This window comes from Aulonocara sp. 'chitande type north' Nkhata Bay, linkage group LG11 (genome assembly GCF_057382095.1).
Source record: "Aulonocara sp. 'chitande type north' Nkhata Bay isolate Kocher_YH1m ecotype deep benthic linkage group LG11, A_spYH_male_GT1.1, whole genome shotgun sequence".
NCBI lineage: Eukaryota > Metazoa > Chordata > Actinopteri > Cichliformes > Cichlidae > Aulonocara > Aulonocara sp. 'chitande type north' Nkhata Bay.
In genome coordinates, this window is record NC_141354.1 from 17,691,808 (window position 1) to 17,712,137 (window position 20,330).

The 20,330-nt window shown below is 40.2% G+C and overlaps 1 protein-coding gene across 2 annotated transcripts in view; it reads right to left on the reverse strand.

Annotated features, from left to right (window-relative positions):
- The window catches only part of cdkal1 (CDK5 regulatory subunit associated protein 1-like 1), a 259,083-nt gene extending 239,431 nt beyond the window's left edge, over positions 1 to 19,652 (reverse strand). For both annotated transcript variants that reach the window (XM_086310824.1, XM_086310823.1), the window contains exons 1-3: positions 19,514 to 19,652; positions 18,420 to 18,583; positions 16,487 to 16,599 (exon numbers count right to left, since the gene is read on the reverse strand). In XM_086310824.1, coding sequence (XP_086166950.1) covers positions 16,487 to 16,599; positions 18,420 to 18,577 — 271 coding nt within the window. In that variant the 5' untranslated portion in view covers positions 18,578 to 18,583; positions 19,514 to 19,652. The remainder of the gene's footprint in view (positions 1 to 16,486; positions 16,600 to 18,419; positions 18,584 to 19,513) is intronic.
- Positions 19,653 to 20,330: the final 678 nt, after the last annotated feature.

Consider the following 20,330-nt stretch of genomic DNA (forward strand, 5'->3'; position numbering starts at 1 on the left):
CTGTTACTGCTCAGTTCCTGTGCCGCATGCAGCCGTTATTGATGTTTAGAGCTACTGTTGATGATAATTCAACACTTTCTCCTTCAAAGTCAATCAGTTTCTAAATAAAGCTACAAGATAAGAGTGATTTTTTTTACTGTATGGTCACCTCTGGAAAGGTGACAGAAAAATAATGTTACCAAAAGACGCTGACTTGTTAAAGTTCGTGCAAATGTAGATTTTTTTATGCTTTTTATATGAACTCTGCCCTCTCTCTCTTTTAAACAAAGTATATTATTCAATGTTTGCACTCACTGACTACTTTTCAACTGCTCTTTAATTCAAATATCTAATCAGCCAATCAAATGGCAGCAACTAAACTGAGCATCAGAATGGGGAAAAGGGTGATTTAAGTGACTGTGAATGTGGCGTGGAGTATTTCAGAAACTGCTGATTTGCTGGGATTTTCACACAAAAGCTTCACAAGGTTAAAATTTTCAGTGACCTGCAGCTCTCTGTGTGAAAATGCATGCAAGTTTATTTCCAGGGCGTTTATTTCTACACTTCTTTATGCAAGCATGCTTCATTATATGTTGTATCTATGCTGCTATGACAATTCAATTTCCCTCTGGGATTAATAAAGTTTCTCTGAACCGACCTCCAATCTGAGCTGAATAAAACACCTTTGAGATCTCGCACAACAGGAGATTTGCATCATGGGTGTGCAACTGACAAACCTGCAGCAACTCTGTGATGCTTTCATGTCAACGTGGACCAAAATCTCGGAGGAATGTTTTCCATCTATGAAACACGAATGGAGTTCTCAAGGTAAAAGGTGTAATTAATCATGTGGCCAGTGGGTGCACATCTACAAGGTTCCTTTCTTCTTGTGTAGATGGACAGAGGAAGACACATGCACACAGAAAAGGCTGTGATCTTCATGTCAAAGTTTTTCCAGTGTTTAGATTTGAACTTGAAATGTGCAATTCACTTGTATTTTTATTTTTATTCCTATTTATTCTATTTATCCCCTTTGTATATTTTATTTATATTTGTCTCTGTATTTATATATGTGTGTGTGTGTGTGTGTGTGTGTGTGTGTGTGTGTGTGTGTGTGTGTGTGTGTATATACATATATATAACAATTCTGTAACTGTAACTTCGGTCGTTGCTGTGCTTTTTGGAAGTCGAATTTCCCAGAGGAACCCACCCGAGGGATTAATAAAGTTCTATCTTATCTTATCTTATCTTATCTTATTTTTTTGGCATCATGTAAAATAGGGCTGTGCGATATGACCAAAATCTCATATCCCGATATTAAGACATCTATTGTCCGATAACGATATAAATCACAAAAATGTAACATTTTCTATAAATTCTGTCAATCTCGGGCAGCTCGACTTGTGTGAAGTGTTTCCAGCTGGGTGTCATGGACCTAGAGTCGAGTGTTTTAACTGATGCATGAAACTATGCAGTTTTAGACATAAGTTGTAAAGGCCACCGTTTTCTTTGTGAGTATTTATTACACGGCGTGCTGCGGGGAAAAGCCTGTTCTAACGTTTGAGTCTAAGGTTTATTTTTTAGCACCTGGCGGCTCTTTTTTAATTCTCATCTGTAAATAATCTGCTCGTTCATGTGATTCAGTTTATTTTGAAAAGTCTCAACAGGATCTTGAGCTTTATTGTGAAAGGTTTATGTGTTAAACAAGTGGACACGCGACGCTGTTACCGTCGTTGTTGCTAACCACAACGCATAAAAACAAGCGCTTGTCTGTCTGTAGTGTGGTTATATTACATATAAGAGAAAGAGAGAACTTTAAGAAATGAATATAGCCACTACAGGGACCATCAGAACGATGAAAAAATATTGCCGTAAACAGTTTATTTTGCGACACCACGAAACAAACGATAGCGTAAAATGAAACGATAGACGTTTTTATATCGTCACCCGATATATATCGTTATATCGAACAGCCCTAATGTAAAAAACAGCTATTTTTTTTCTTTCCCACTGAAAACAGTGAAATACAGCCACATCATAATATTCCTGTTCAACCACTTAACTACCAATGATAGATAAGTTATACATATTTTTAAAAAAATGCTGAAAGAACACACAAGCAGCTGAAAAACCCACATACACACACATAACAGCTGGGACCTTCAGAGGATAGACTTATTGAGTTCAACCGCAGAAATACACACGGATAAACACACACACACACACACACACACACACACACACACACACACACAGAGCAATCATAAGATCAGATCAGATCTCAGAAGGCAGTGTCTGTCTGAAAGATTAGAAGAACCATCTGTCCGCCATGTGGAAAGCATTGGATTATCAATAAACTTCACACACTTTTCGATGTGGAGTTTTCCATGTGCCTGTTTGATCCAGAAAACGAGTGTGGAAAGTAAATGAGGGCAAAAGCAAAGAAAAACACATCTATACACCAGAATATAGAAAAAAAACAAAATTAAAATAACCACTCCTAGTAAAAATTTCAAAATAAATCTCCAGATTTTAGCAGACTAGATAGATATAAAATATATGTATTGTCTATTTTTGAAAAAAATGAATAGAGGCAGTGCTTTTTTTAAAGTCGTGAGTTTAATAATATATATAAGAAGAACCCTAAAAGTTACACTAATGCATTGTGTCATTATTCAGTCCAAGCTAGAACTTATAAAAAGTTCTATAAACACACAAAAACAAAAAAAACAATCACTCGCCTTCACACACACGACCAGGAAATTGCTTGTGGCCACACTTGATGCTTAATCAATACACAGCTATCGATCTCTTGCCTGGCTAAACATTACTTGTATTTACTCTGCTAACTTTCCCAGTACAGATCCATATTGCTAAAATAACCACAGGAGAGGATAGCAAGCTTTCAAAGAGAGCACAATGAAGTTGAGCTGAAAATTCAAGCTCTGTTATCACCCTGCTCTGCACAATCGATAGCAGATGAGCCATTTGACTCAAACCCTGTGGATAACCACACACAGTTGCTTATATTCATTCACAGTTTTTTATTTTATCTGGTCAAGCACGGTCCCGCCAAGCCTCCCTGTCAAGTTGCTTTTTCTGCTTGGCGATCAGGGTTACTTTGTCGGATGATGATTCAAATTAAACCCGCTGCTCAAATCATCTGCTGCTTTTTAATCCACTTTATCCATTATCTGTTCTCTCACATGGAAATCAGGAAATCTAGCACAGAGCTGACTCATTTATATGGATGAAGACGAGATCAGAGACGCATGCAGGATTCATTACAGAAAGGACATAAGCGTGTAGCACTGAAATACTTGCAGGGACCACAGACTTCTGTAACATGCTTATTATCTAGTGCGTTTATTCAAAGGGGCGACTAGCCCTCACACAGCTAATAAATTCATACAACACACAAACTCTCATGGTCACATTTTTTCCCCCTTTTCACTCACAGGTAGCCAGTCCTTTCATTTCAGCAGGTGGCCTCATACAAACATCCACACACAACAGCGCAGGTCACCCCTGCTTTCCATTTCAGCAGGTGGTCAGTGAGTAATGGCAGCTGATGGCTGAACATTGGACACTCAGACAGAAAGTGGGGGGCTATCTTCCAAAACAACACAAAAGGGCCAAAGTGAAGAGAAGGAGAAAGAATAACCTCAAAGGGGGCCTTTGAAAAGTCATTTACTACATGTCCTTGAATGCCTAAAATGATTTCTTTGCTTTGTATCCATATGTCACCCACACTCTTTATCCACCCACACCAACGGCTTGGCACGCCACATTAATTACAAATGTCTTTTAAGCATTTCCTCCTTATGAAGGAAATTGCATTTGTTTTCCTTGTTGAGTCAAGATGACAAGGAAACCAAAGAGACTTTTTAGTCTTTCTCACTTCTAATTTGTCCCCCTCCTCTTTAAGCTTGTAACGTATTAGACAAGCTAATTATTCCGAAACAAAGAAAGCTACAATAAGTTGTCAAATGTCAAAGAACACAGATCATCTGTCTTTAGTCCTTTTAGCTCTACTGCCAGAAAGCGCGACACAAAGTTGCACTGTTTGTCCTCCAAGAGCAGGAAGCTGTGTGACTACGCTGCACCAAACGCTGACATTTTGAAACAATGACATTTTGAAATTGGGACAATTTGTGCTGCCAAATTATGTGAATAAAGCTCAGTTTGGACTTTGGTGAACCCAATTAACACATTGTTAGCTCCGTGTTATTGCAGTCACTGGTAATCAAATTTTTTTACGCTATCGTTTGTTTCGTGGTGTCGCAAAATAAACTGTTTACGCCAATATTTTTTCATGGTTTTGATGGTCACTGTAGTGGCTATATTCATTTCTTGAAGTTCTCTCTTTCTCTTATATTTAATATAACCACGACGGACGGACAAGCGCCTGTTTTTATGCGTTGTGGTTAGCAACAACGACGGTAACACTATCACGTGTCCGTTTGTTTATGTTCCACATAAACCTTTCACAATGAAGCTCAAGATCCTGTTGAGACTTTTCAAAATAAACTGAATCGCATGAACAAGCAGATTATTTACAGATGAGAATTAAAAAAGAGCCGCCAGGTGCTAAAAAATAAACCTTAGACTCAAACGTTAGAACAGGCTTTTCCCCAAAAATGCATCGTTTCATGCATCAGTTAAAACACTCGACTCCAGCTACATGACGCGCAGCTGGAAACACTTCACGCAAGTCGAGCTGCCCGAGATTCACAGAATTTACAGAAAATGTTACATTTTTGTGATTTATATCGTTATCGGACGATAGAACTCTTATATCGGGATATGAGATTTTGGTCATATCACTCAGCCCTATAGTGGTAATAAAAACCGGGAGAGACCGACAGTGATCACTGACTGTTTTGTTTTGTTTGGGGGTTTTTTTGTGGGTTTTTTGTGGAGGGCTGGGGGGTAGTAAATTGGACCCGGAAGCAGGGTTCATACGTCATCACTTAAAGAGCGGATTACCGATACTGCAACATTACAATCATCACGGCCAATTCTAACACAGCGGTGAGCTCTATGTCTCTATAAACAGTTCTAGCTTGTTCCTAGCAAGTTACCCCAACAAGAGTACTTGTTATGCAACGTGTTTCAACAGTGAATAAAAGCAGCTGAACGAATAACATTTCTCTGTATACAAACTGGCTTTTTATCTGCAAAGATTTTCTCAAAAGTCTAGAAAAACATCATTTTTAAATTTACTCTGTGTATGTTTGCGTTTCAACAATAGCATAGATGCCGAACCGCCATCATATGTAATCATCTGATGTCCCTTTCATCATGAACGTTTCTGTTGGTGAATTTTCTATTACAGATGCACGTAGCAAATCTGTGTGAATTTCACAGTTCGAGTAAAATTCACACACTTTTCAAAAGCTGGCGACAACCTGCGAGACTTTGCTTTTTTATTTACCCTTACCCAACAATTGAAATGAGCTTGATTGTGCTAGCTCCCTGCTATTCACTGACGAAGCTGCAGCTGCTCGTCTAAGCGCTAATTAGGAACATGTGCGAAAACCAGCGTTCACACCGACCCGGGTCATTAACTACAGACTTCTTTTGATAATGATACCGTCTGTTATCATGACACGAGGTTAAGCCAGTCACAGTCTTAAGTTTAGTTTGGCAAATTTCACCAGCACTGGAGCCAGAGCGCTACACTGAAGAGGCTAGAATAACAGCCTCCTTGATTAAGTAAGACACACTGCACTGCTTCAATGGGTGGGGGACATGTCACCAAAGGTCAACCTGTTACTGTTACTTAAAGAAAATCATGAATAAAAGCAGCAAAAGGTACAATGATCATTAAATTAAAACTTCAGTTTAGTGTGACGATTTAGCTGAACTATGTAGCAAATGTAGGTTCAGAAAGTCAGAACGGAAATAGCAGCCATGAGAGAGAGTAATGTGAAACAAAATAGTGACAGTCATTGGAAGTCATGTCCTTAAATAAAAACAAAAAACAAACCAGACACAAGACCTGAGGCCAGGACAGGTACAACAGTGAGAGTCTGCAGCCATCAGTAAAACACGCTGGAGGCTCTGTCATGGTTTGGGGCTGCATTTGGAGATCTCGTCAAACTTGATAGAAATAAATAAATCACAGCGCCCACTCACCGGTTTCCCACACAGAAATTCGATTTGGTACTCGACACGGTACTTTTAAAGATGAAACATGAAATTTAAACATCAAGCAGCTCTAGTTTGACTCAAAATCATAACTTCATGAGTCCTTGTAGAGGAGCTTAGCACAGAATGAGGGCAATGAGGAATAAGGCAGCGGTCCCCAACCACGGACCGGTTTATGTCCGACAATATTTTCACAGACCGGCCTTTAAGGTGTCGCGGATAAATACAACAAAATAAAGCCAGTACCGGTACCAAAAAAAAGGAGATTTACTCATAATACACAGGAAAAGACCCAGGGAAACCGAGCTAACGATAAAAAAACATAACGATAAAAACCCTGAAAACCAAAAATATCAAACCGAGCCTCAACTCCTGCAGCCCGGTACAAATGACCGGTCCGTGGCCTGCGGGTTGGGGACCGCTGGAATAAGGGAAGAACAACAACATCCTACACTAATGTTATAATATTTGTCAATAAAATTCATCACTAAAACATAGTAACAGCAATAATACATATGTACAGCTCACTAAAAACCACAATACAGTAAAAAAAAAAAAAAAAAGGTTAAACCTGGACAAGCAATGGGCAGCAGCACACACATACACCGATACCCAGTATACTATAGAAAGAAAACTGCTCAGATACTCATCTGGATGGAGACTGTTGTCCTTTTAAAACCCTGCTTAAAATGACTCTTAGGCTACGTTCACACTGCAGGCGAAAGCGCATCAAATCCGATTTTTTTGACCCTATGCGACCCATATCCGCTCATGCTATGACAGTGTGAACGGCACAAACCCGATATTTTCAAATCCGATCTGGGTCACTTTCGTATGTGGTACTGAATCTGATACATATCCGATGTTTTAGAAAGCGACTGCTGTTAGAACGGTCATGTCGCATTAAATCCGTCTTTTACGTCACTGTCACAAGACAGACGCTAATTATCAGCGCCGGAGAAGACATCACGAACACTTCCTGGCCTTCCAGTGTAGATGTCAGTGAAACTGTTGGGAAGACAACGTGAACATTTTATTTGTACTGTATAATCTGCAGATTCTGACAGGAATCTGCAACCATCCTTTGAAGCACCGCTCCTCTAAAACAGCAATAAGGATAATAATTAGGTTATTTTAACACAATAACTTAAAGCAAAAATTGGGAAACGTAAAGTCCGAAGTCTTTATATTAAGGGCCATCAGTCAAACAATACTGGGTCTAAACAGAGCGCGTTGTGTGTGACGTCTTCTTTTGCGCATGCGGGCCGCTTTGAGCGTTCACACTAGAGCGCGTTTGCTGTCGCATTTTATTTGTAGTGTGAACAAGCAGACAAAAAAAAAAAAATCTGATTTGATCAAAAAAAATCAGAATTGAGCATTAAGACCTGCAGTGTGAACGTAGCCTTAGTATCACATGGATCTGAACCATCAAACAAAGCTGAAATAGCCCATTACTGGTTTAATGCCCAGCTTCTCTGTAACTGTGGAGGATACATATGCATAATGGTCTCCCGTACTGTACATTTACAGCATAATGTGCGACACGGCAACCCTATTCTTTTTACAGAACACCATCAACCACCAAATCTGCAGGTTGCAGTATAGCCATCCTCACATTAGTTACAAATCCCATACTCGTTTAGTTTTACTTGTCCTTACGCCATGAATATGACACAGTATTAATTCTGGGGCAAAAAATAAAAACGTAGTTTGATCTCTTTTCCTGTCGTATGCTTTGTACACATAGGTCATTCCACTGTAATGTAACTGTTAAACTTAAAATACTCCACAAGAAATACAAACACTTTCATCTATTTTATTTATATTGAATGTAGCCTAAAGAAGATTTTTTAGTCTTCTAGAAAAAGGAAAAAATTTTGCTTAGTGTTAAAAAATTTATAAAGATGAAGAACGAACTATTATACTGAGCCAAGAACTATAGACTCACTATAATCTTACTATAATATATTAACAGGAAGCAGTTTTATAAACAAAATTTCACACACACTGCCCAAGAACACACACACGCTGTATTTGTGTGTCATATTATTACACATGAATTGGCAAGACTTGGGCAATAGAGGGTGGGTGCATACACCTAACTGGGAGCTGCCCAACATATCCACAGGCGTGCCACGTTTCCCATCGAGCAGCTCCAGTCGAGACATTAGGGGTTAAATGCCTTGTTAAATGGCACCCGATGGATTGCGTTCAAGGGGAGTGAAGGCTGTACTCCTGCAATTTCCCACACAGTGTGGGTGTGTTGGCCACAGAGCGGAACTGTCAGTCGTAGGCCAATAGATTTTTTTTTTCTTTTAAGCCTAGGCCACCTTCAATGCCAGAAACCAACATCTCCCAGCTTTGATTTAAGGCTCAATACTATGGATGTTGAGCAAAATCTAGCCTCACCTCTCATCCCTTTTCCAGACAACCTCCTTTACTTGTCATTTTGCTAGTCTCCTTTCCTTTCTGCCCCTCCACCCCTACGCCTTTCCTCCAGCTCCTGCCTTATCCCATTACATCCCCTCCATGATATTCACATTATACCCCTTCAGGGTATTCACAATCCCTGTGGAAGGCAGGCGGTATTCCTGGTATAACATGGGGTTTACTTGGCTGGTTGGATTCTAAAGGGAATAGGTAATACACTTCCTTCCTCCACGGGGAAGTAGCAAAAGAAACTTCCTTCCAGCTTCTCTCGTTCCCTTCATCAAGAAATGAAAGTGCAGGGACACAAATGACTGTGCAGATGGGGAACTGGAGCAGCTTTTCTTTTTGCTTCAATTCTTCTTCCTCTCCTACCTTTGAGGTTTAAGGCAACAAGGATGAAATATCACTGCCCTTTCGGAAATAAATTTGTTCTGTTTTTCCCCCCTCGGAGAAGCGAGGAGAGGTCTCTTTTTAGTCAAATCTTATTGCTCTCCATGCTCCTTAAAATCATACACATGAGAAAGGTTTTCCAGCAGTGAAGGAGATCTGATTCTCGGGAATGAGTTCCTGGAAGGAACATATTTGTTGCCCTCCTGCAGTTTCTTTACTATGTAGGCATTTATTTTGCCCATTTCCACAGCACATGCAGATTACTTTTAATATTTAACTTTTTTGAGAATAAAAATCTCCAAGACGGACACTGTGTTTTCCAAACCCCGTGACAATTTCTTGCCGCAATGATTGTTCTGCTCAGACGAGTTTACAATGCTATCAATATTCCATTCCTTAGAGTAATCACCGATCTCCCCCTTTTCCCTCTGCCTATGCCGCTTTCCTTCTTTCTCCTCTATCCATAATTCCCTCATGGGAATTTTAAGGTCTTTAATCCTATGGCTTCTAAATGGTTACTTACTGGGTGCCGTCTACACATGGGTCACCTTGTAGGATCAACAAAACACACATGTGCATGCACGCACGGGCACACGCACAATGCTGGGATCACTCTAATCTTCTGATCTCTAAACGGTTACACCCGACTGCCTGGACTGATGGGTCTTTCTATCGCAACTTCAGACAAAAATCACAGCTCTGCAGACTGTGTGCGCCTTAGTAAATACCTAAGAAACGAGAGATAGGTGTTGCTTTACCGTTTTAATAGTTTTTCCTTGTTTACATCAAATTGCATTACACAAAAATGAAATGAGGACAATTTCTAAATTTAGCAGATTAGTGCAAAGTGCTTTTTCAATTCAAGCACACACGGTGTAGTTATTTTATATTTTTACATGATTCAGACAATGAATAATTCTGCTAACTTTTAAGAGCATTTCATTTATTATCCAGCAGGAATCTTTTCCTTCGCACTGCATCTACAGCTGCCAGACACAATTTCCTATTTTCTTTCTGCAGCTTCTCTTTTTTCCTCTCCCCTTACATCTCACCTGTCATCCCTGGTCATACAAACCACTACACTCTACATCTCTCTACTCCCCATTTCTGCAGATCTGCCAGATTCTAGCTCATTTCCCTGGCATCGTACTTGCCCTCCCTGCTCGCCTTCGCACTTCCAAACCGTCGCTTAGACTAATTCTGTCTTGAAGTGCCATCTACGTCTGCTGTGCCCCGCATCCCACCACCATCTTTCCTTCCCCGCGGACTCCTCCTCTCATCTTTCCTTACATTGCCTTCTCCTTCATTCTTTCCCAGTCTCCTTCTCCCCTCTCTAAATCAGTGAAGCGAGCCGCGCAGCTACGCCACAGTGGAAAGACGGTGAGCATACAGTGAGTTTTTCTCAGGCGTACAGACACCAGGCGATAAGTCTAATCTTACAGAATGATGACTGTCGAAAACGCAACTGTCTCTCAGATACTTTCTCTGCACAACACCAATTCCCACCACGGCTGCAACTGTGTGTGAGAAGAGTAAATGTGCGTACGAGCGGGCGGGCTGCGAGCGCCAATGTGTGTGTTTATGTGAGAGGTGGAGTCAGGCAACATTGTAAGTTTTCATTGGCTATAATTTTACGGCGTGTAATGTTGCGTAGCGCGTAGGCAGCCAGTCAGAAGGTCCTCACACGCTCCGTTTTATGAATGAGACGGCACGTATGCGAGGAACACAGACTCAGAGTGAGAATACTCTACGGTGATGTAATACAATCACAGAGCAACAGAAGAGCTAGAAACACAAATGCAGTGTGAGCGCCATCAGAACATTGTTTCAGGGGTTTCAGCCAAAACATCCAAATACTACAACAATTTTTCTAAGGCTAAGCAAATATTAAAGAGCAGTAAAAATACTAGATCTACATTTAAACTTATTTTTTTCAGCTACTATTGACTAAACACTTTTAAGTGCTTTAGCTCAGTTGGAAAAAATACTTTTATTACTAAAAGCAGTATGCATAATGCTTCAATCTTAATTAACCGATATATATATTTCATATTTTTTGACGATTACCTGCTCTGAAACAAGGCTTAATAAAGGGAAAAAAACCACACTCTGTGACACTCACAGCATTTTCTATTCACGGCAGCACCCGTAATACCTGCTGATCAATTAAGTCCTCGTATCATTTTATCAAAGCAGCCCACACCCTCTCTCTCTCTGAAACCCATATCCTCTAACGTCTGCGTCCAAACCAGGAACTGAAAACGCCTCATTTGGCTGACATTGTGTACCCGGGAGTAATTTTGCCTAACCGGTATGTAAAATCCTAACTGAAGTGCTGTGTGCCCGGCTGGATGGCAGAAAAGATATTGGGAGGGGAGGAGACCAGCCAAAAACAATCAAAATATCCTGGTGTGACTTTCCATGAAGGGTGTGTTTGTGTGTGTCTGCACACTCATGTGTGACCGCACACTCATGTGTGACCATAGATGCCTTCCTATGAAGTCACTATTTGGCACATTGCTCTTCTGCTCAAATGCAGTTCGTTGGTGTCGGTGTGCTAGCGTGGGTGAAGAGTGCCCCCTTTGGTTGTGCGCAGGAACAGCAAATGAGAACGAGCCACAATAAACCAGTACCAGCACTAAAACAAGTGGAAGACAATGAAAGCACAGGTAAACAACAGTGTCTTTCATTGATGCACACAACTTTTTAAAAGGAGCAAAGCGAGCCATTGTTATTTAATCAGCACTATTTATTTTATGTGTGTGTGTGCATTTATACTACTAGAATATGAGCGTGACCAAACAAATAAACGCCATGGCATATGATTTATCGCCACAGGTGGCAACCAAGTAATATGCTAATCTCAAATATGAATGTAGTAACTGGTTAAATAAAAGACGTTCCTGAGAGTTACACCTTTAAAGCACTGCATGTACAAGCTAAGAGCATCTCCAGCTACAGATGAGGAGCGATTTTTCTCAACTAAGCACAACTACAACAATCTGCATTAAGCCGTAACAGAGCAGCCTCCATGTTTATATGTTTATAATACAACTGATAGAGAGCTGGCTTCATGTACAGCTTGCATATAATCAGGGGTTGCTTTGAAGCTTTGAAAGTTACACATTTTAAAACCATGAATGGGAAGAGAGGATGTTGGAAGGATGACCTCACCCTGATATTGTAGTGGTTCATTCTTACAACAAAGGGCTGCTACACGGGGAAAGGCTGCCACCTATAGGCCAGCACAAGAACTGCTACTATCTACTATAAAAGTGATGTCATAGTTTAAGAAAGAAAGTTAGAGAAGGGTAGGAAGGAGCGACAAGGGGGGGCACGGGGATGTGATGGAGAGAAAACAGGAAGGAAGGATAAGAGAGAGAGGGAGAGAAGGTGATGTCATATTTTCAGAGGCGCCGAGGCTCCTTTGTCCATACGCTTTCATTAAACTGCAGAGCGACGTGGTGGATTTGAACACACATAGGCGTACAAATTACAGAGGTAGGCGGGAATTTGTGATTTTATATGGAACGTTCGAACTCACAAATGATAATGTTCAACCTGTCCTCATCTTCCATCTGGCCAACAGCGCCATGCTATTCACGAGCCTTTTTCTATGTTAGTCATACTACACAATTCCACCTTTGATACACTCCTGACAATTTCATGCCTTTGTAGAAGACGGCGCATCATTCCACACAATACCATTCAGCACAATCGTCACCTCTACCAAGTGTAATCTCACCTGATTCTGTCCATGACCGTCCATTTCTTTCTAACAATCTCACACTGAAACGCAACGACTGACTGCAGATTTTAACTCCGACAGGGACGGAGGGACGAGGACGGCAGGGAAAGAGAAAAGATACAGGAACGCAAACAAGACACGGATAAAAAGCAGAGCTGTGGAGGACAGAAACCAAACTAAGCCTTTAGCATTAGCAGTAAGACTCTGACCTTTAACATACTTTGTTGAGAGAGAACAGAGTGGAAAAAAAGGCGTATGAAGAAAAGCAGCGGTCGTACTCTGAGGCTTTATGAATGTAAGATAAAGGTATATTTTGGGCTACAGCACAGGGTAAAACAACACCTTTTTCTCGCTGTGAATGGAAGAATTTCTCACCTTTTCTAACCTGTTATATGTGAGACATGCAACTAACAAAGCTTGCATACGTGTAATGATGGCCATCAGCATTTTTCCTATTATAGGGAACCTATTACTGTTCCCTATTCCGAGCTCTGTTTGATGTGACTTGCATAAAGAAATAGTTTTTTTACAATCTCACACACGTTCACATCGTTTCTATCTCCCTCTGACTACTGGAGTGCATCTAGTCTATGGCTGTGGCCACGTTTCTGTTAAGGTCAGCTTGAATGACAGCAGAGAGATGGCCTTTACATTGTGGAAATATCTGCATTATTCTGTCGCAGAGTTATAAGATGTATTTTTTTCAGCTGCCAGGAATCTCTAAACGCACGCGCCCTCAGCAGGTAAATTTATGTGTGGCAAATAAAATCGCATGTTTAGGGCTGCAGGAAGGGAAGATTTACTAACATGCTGCACCAGCACAAACTTGGTTTTGCCATTAAAAAAAAAAAAATACTGTCTGTATTTACAGTGAGGAGACTGTAAGAGGTGGGAACTGAGACTTTTTGCGGCTGATCATGTTGCATATGCATTTCTGGGAGTTCCTTTCTCAAGGTGCTAAATATAGGAGGAGGAACAAAGAAATCAAGCGCACAGAAGCCCGTTTCCACCACTAAAAAAATAAATAAACAATTAAAAACAAAAGTATTCATAACTCGAAATTTCAAGTTATTTTCTTGAAATTTCGACTTATTAACTCGGAATTTTGAGAAAAGTAACTCGAGTTAGCGCTGCCAATCAGTAATCTACGTGAATGACGTCATTTCCTTGTTACCCGGAAGCTGAAGCCCTGAGCTACAAATGCTACAGCTAAGCTACCAGTGTCACAGCCAGTCATGAATGCACAAATTGCTGAGTATTTTCACCGTGGCTTCACAAATGATTAAATCCTTGTGTTATTAGCTGAATCACATGGCGTTACTATCAGCAAACATGCTCTCAAAAGCGCCAATTTGTTGCGATCCGGTTTTAAGAGCGCATTCCTCTGCGCCATATCCTTCCAGGTAATAAGAAAATGATGTCAGTCACATAGATTACTGATTGGCAGAGCTAATTCGAAATTTTGAGTTAGCTTTTAGTTTGAAATTTCGAGAAAACAATTAAAATTTCGAGTTATTTTCTCGAAATATTGTGCCTGCACACTCATGTGTGTCCACACATTTCGACAGAAACAGCGGATACTTTTTTTAGTGGCGGAAACAGGCTTCCATAGATAACAGCACAACTTTTGTAAATCACGTGAAAAACTAAGCACACCTATTGAGCACCATTTGGGGATCATGCTCACATGCACATCTCCATAAAGACCCTGGAGTCAGAAAACTGTTCTGGCAAAGAAAAAGTAAAAAAAAAATAAAATTGTGAAATAGCAGCTTCACATCAAAGTACGGCGTCAGACAGAAAGAAAATGAACCTTCGTTTCAGCAGAGTAAACATACCACCGGGGCACACACCAGGGAGACAAATGTATACGACAACATCAAACAGGAGTGCATCCTTTCTAAACGTATTCAACCATGCAAAATATATGCAAACAATAGAAGACAGACATTCAATTAACTTTCTTCTGACCCTCATGTGTATTTATATCCAATTTTCTCTTTTAGTGTTTAAAGTCTGCCTCACAGGCACATGCTCTGAATGATTTGAGCTTTCTGCTGCGTAAGATTATTAAGGGTTTCCTTTCCTTTCCTACTTTTCCTGCCCGGTCGCTGTGCAGCCGTGCTTTTAACATGAGGAGGAGACAGAGAGAGTCTTCACCCAGAGATTACAATAATCTAATACCCATAACAGCAATATTTAACCTTATTACCAAAGAGTGTATTACATTACACCCTCTTGCATGTATATCTGCTGAGGACTTTAAGACAACCAGAGAAGCAACATGTGCTGTAATCAGATTCAGAGGCAGGAGGATGCTACCCTTACAAAGGTCAAAGTGGGAAAAGTGGGAAAACAACTGTCTGAATACAAACAAGTTTTCTCTACACTCTCTTCCGACTGCAGCCATTCCACTAAATTTAAAAAAAAATCCCAAATTAAATTAGCACAGAAAGTCTAAAGCTTCAGTAGATGTGTGACAGGATCTGTTACGAAGTGGAGGGGCAGGTGACAGACGACAAACTGAACAGAGACGCGTTACGTCAGCAAGGAGCAACGCACTGAGAAGAGAGAAATCAAGGGTCTGGCCTAGCAGATGAGGAGAAAAACTATTGGCCTGTGGTCATGGGCTTACTGTGTCTTGTGTGTCACTTTGAATGAGTGGGTAGATCTGCATTTTTGAAGTGTGTGATTAATTTTGCTCTATGGCTGTGGAGACCCCACGGAGAGAAAGAAAAATGCCTAAGGGGTTTACTCCGTCTTCTTCATCCGTCTTGGCGCGTGTCTATTGAAACACACACACACACACACACACAACAACACAAATACTCACACTGAACACATAACTAATCACACAAAGCCAGGCACAATCAATTTTCCTTGTGACAAACATGAGGTCACAAACATTCACCAGAGTATCATATTTAACCGACTACAATGCAAAACTCAGTGTCATATCACTCTCTGCGTTATCGTTTTCACCTGTGTCGGTCTATCACACCTGCGCACACTCGCAACGAAACCCTCCTGAAAGACGTCCCGTAATCTAGTACCGAACATGGCCAGCGTCTTCACGCAAAACCGAAGAATGAAAGGCAGCATTCACTATATCAGTTTTCTCTAACGAGCTGTAATCTGAACCATGTACGCTCTCATCTATTTTAAGTCAGCTTAAAGCATGTAAATGACTGCTGTAATCATGGCGATGAGAAATAACAAAATCCATCTGGTTCCTAAAGACTGGCAGACTGCAGACGTGAATTAAAATGCTTACACTGCACAGTTCATCCATAGGTGTTTTTAACAAGTTCAATTCAATGAAAAATAAAACTCACCAACCAGAATAACATTTAAGGTTCAGTGTACTTATAGAGCAAGACCGCCCTCTTGTGTTTAATAATAATATTGACATTAATCCTATAGACATTTAACAATAATAATGATATTTAAATGTTTTAAAGATTTGTGGTGGCCTTTTTTGCTTTTACTAGCTGCACAGTGGAGAATAAACAGGAAAGCAGAGAGTGTGGGGGAAGACAATCGTCAAAGGCCCATGGGTTGGAGCCGACCCGGAGCGCTGCCCCTGCTCAAGCAGCGAGCTAAACTGGCACCCAGAATAATTCCATATTTACCACTGTAGCTGTTCATCCATTTATCTTTTGTCTAAATATAAAATACATCCAATATTTCTATTGTCACGTTATGGTATAGGCAGCTTCCTGTTGGTACTGTTGACTTCAAATCAACAGAATTAATACAACATAGTACAATTACATCATTTCTTACCAGTCATCTTGTATCCGCTGGCAGCCAGCTGCCCAGCCATGTACTCCCCATCTGAGTTGTTATGACTGCAGCCCCATGTTTTCATCCAGATCTTTTGGGTACCAGGGATCAAACTAAAAAAATACACAAGTAATACGTCCATTGTAAATCATCCTGATGTGCAAAAATCGATGTCTAAACCAAACCAGCTGACAAAAGGCTGTCTATTGTAAATTTGCTTTATTACCCATGTGTGTTGGAGGAAGTACAAAGGTGCTTTTACACCAGCTGCTGTCAAACTAAATGTCAAGTGTAAATATCAAACCACCCTGATAAGGTGGCTTTCCGATTCAGTGGGATCTTGTGTAGGGCATTTGTGGCTTGGAAGCTTCTAAGGTTTTTGGTATAGCTGATGTGTGCTATTGGTGTCATTTCCTCTGTTAGATAAGAAATGCAAAAATTAAGACAACATGAACGTGGAACAGCAGCATGTACAGCGACTGTAATTTAGTTTTCCCCAGCAAAGCCATGTAGAATGTAAACATGCTCAACATGACTATGGGATTTTTCTAATCTATCCGATTACTGAAATATAAATATATAAAATATTAACATACAACTAATCAGAAGAAAACAGTTTGCAGTTAGATTAAATTATGGGGTTTATTTTATTTTTTTAAGTAGTGGAAGAAACAATTCAGTTATAACAACAACAACTAGAAATGTAGTTGAAGAAACAAACACTCTTTCAAACACTTCAGGAAATTCAATTAAAAACATCACTCACTTGGAAAACTAAGTAAACACCTTCAGAAATCCCCAAAATTGTGAGCTTCCAGATTATACACTGGTGACCAGAAACCTCTCACACAGGGTACAATCGATAGAACAATCAAGAGAACACTGGTAAAAATGCTGGAAATGGAAAACTTTTGGTTTTGTTGAACGAGATGCTTGGAGGAATTTAGAAATAGCGTCCAAATCGTTTGCTTAGCACTGTAACTTTTACAGAACTCTAAAAAGTGTCAGCAACGCATGCAGCTGAGTTGTGATTAATAGAGCAGTGTCTTGATTTAAGTTGCAAAACACTTTGTGAAATACAGTCATTTTCCTTGTTACTAAAGTGTTTGGATCATTATTCCAAGTTTCATAGCTCTAATATGAGAGGAATTTGCCTCGGATTCGACAAGCTTAAACCAAGATGTCTAAAACTAAACGTGCTCACAAAACCTTAAATGTGTGTGCACAAATAACCTGATACACTCATCTCAAGTGGAGTTTTGAGACTAATTTCACAGATCAACAAACATGAGATGCGTTCAAGTCCCAGTGTGAAACTGGGACATCTGTACTTCCACTGCATACCTACATTTCTTTCTTTTTTCTTTCTTTCTCTAAATAAAGAGAACAGATTGTCACCACTATACTACAAAACATAATCTATGTTTCAGCCTACATTTGTGGATCTGTGCAAAGCTGGCAACATGACATTTTTCTAAAAAACCCCAAATGAGCAGGTACAAAAAAGCATTAGGGCCACATGAAGAAAAAACATTATTGGTCATTTTGAGAAAATGTCCAAATGTGGCGATTAAAGTTGTTGTTTCAAGAAAAACTGCCATGGCTGCTACACCCTCTACAAAATGCCGGTGGTTAAATCATAAAGAGGATGTATGTTGAATGTGTTTTAGGCTTGAATTCCACAACTATAATCTCCACATGGAAGTGGGCTCAAACATTTCAGTGCACTGATGTTAAGAGATGGGTGGACAATTATTAAAAACCATCTAAAAGACGTTATTCCTTCTAACATGAAGCCAAAATACACTTTTTTCGCTGACAAAAATATCTACTAATACATTTTTTTAATACATGGTTAAATTTTTTATTTTTAAGCCAACAATTTCCCTTTTTCCCCCCATGGCAGTAACATAATATCAAACACTGGACACACCTGTCAGCTTGAAGCTCCTCATCGCTCATGAGCTCTTTCTTCTTCCTTGCCCTTGGTATGATACTTTTTCTAGCAGACTGTCTTTCATGAGGAGTGGGGTCACTAGAAGACACCATGTCCTCGATGTCTTCCATCAGAGAGTCACAAGAAGACGGCATGATGATCTGGAAATTAAGCAAAGCTTTAGTCAGCCTTTTGGAGTAACCTAAAAATATATAGTGGCAGAATCCCTTTAAGAAAGCTCCATGCTTCACTGCTGCCTGCAGACTCTCCTTCATTTAGCAGATTTCAAGGTTTTTACTCATAAAGGCGGAGTACCTGCAAAATTCTTGGTATGGTTTTGTGGACACTTTGTTTTGTTCCTAAACTGTTTTTCGCAATGGTTCAAGATTTGGATATGAAACCTCTTCAGCAATGTTATGGCTGACTCTTCCTCAGTCTCACTCCTTGTACCTTGTACTGTTTTTTCATTAGTACCCGTTTTAGGGTTTTAGGAATGCAAAGGCTACGTGTGCAGGAACAGCATTAGCATTTGCAAAATAAGCATGATTATTAGAAGGATTTATAGATAAAGAAAAATGCAGTGTGCAAATTATGGATTAAAGTATTACTTTAAAAAAAACTATCAACACAAGATCTTCATGACCAGTGAGTGCGACATCCTGAAGTACAGTACCTCTATCTACTGATGCACATGTATTAATTACCGTTACATTCTCTTTAAATGTGTTGTTCACGATAAGTAGATGAAAAGCTGCATGGCTGGAGATACAAGCTATGCTGAATATGCGCACACATCACTTAAACGCTTACTGGGTTCAAGTTGTACAACTTTTATACAACAGATCACGTTTCACACTTATGAGCTGGTTTTAGTTTACCCTAAACGAGGGTTTACACAGGGAGGCTAACATTAACGTAAATTTAAACATTTAAAATGCTTCATTTGACACTTATTTATCCCTCTTCATTGGTTTTACTGGTTAACAAGCGCAGGGTAGCGTTTATCTTGGCTAGCCTCATTGGCTAGCTAGTACCCACGTGTCTCTTATTCTGTGCAGTGCAGACAGTCCCAATAAAAACATTTTTCTTACCTTAGTCGCACTGTAGTTGTAGCCTTCAGCTGAACTCGAATGCCGAGGGCAATATGCTTTAAAAAGGCACACGATGATTATTTACGCCACCAAAGCAGTCACCACAACCCTTAGACCGCCATACTTGTCTGTAAGTACGGAAGGTAAACAGGGACAAACTGTATAAGCGCGTGTTTTTCTCAAGTAGTGGGTGAATAAGTTCAGACCAAATGAATACGGGTATGATTCAGTGTCATGTGTGGATAACACTACATATACGGTCACCAGCCACTTCATTAGGTATACCGGTTCAGCTGCTCATTTAAATGGTAAATGGGCAGGTTCTCATACAGCGCTTTTCTATTCTGAAAACTCAAAGCACTTTATACAACTTGCTTCCTTCACCCATTCCCACCCACACAAGCACTTTTCTCTTTGTAAGTGCTTTCTATCTATTGCCAGTGCATTGACACTCCGATCAGAGAGCAACCTGGGGTTAGTATTTTGCCCAAGGATATTCAGCATGCAGACTGGGTCTGCAACCTTCTGATTAGTAGATGACTTGCTCTGCGTCCTGAACTATAGCCTCCCCATCTGACTGACCGCGGTAAAGTGAGCCGTCATTTGTGAGCCGCGGTCAAGCCAGCCGCCTCCTATCCGCCGCATAAATTTCCTTGCGCTTTTACACCAGTCTTTACGGTAGCGCCTTTTCGCTTTATGTGCCGATTGAAAGCCTATACCCGCGCACACGTGCACGCGCGCGCACAAATTACAATGTAACGGCCCGATACAGTCAATACAATTATGGAAATGTCAGAAATTCATTAAAAATCATCCT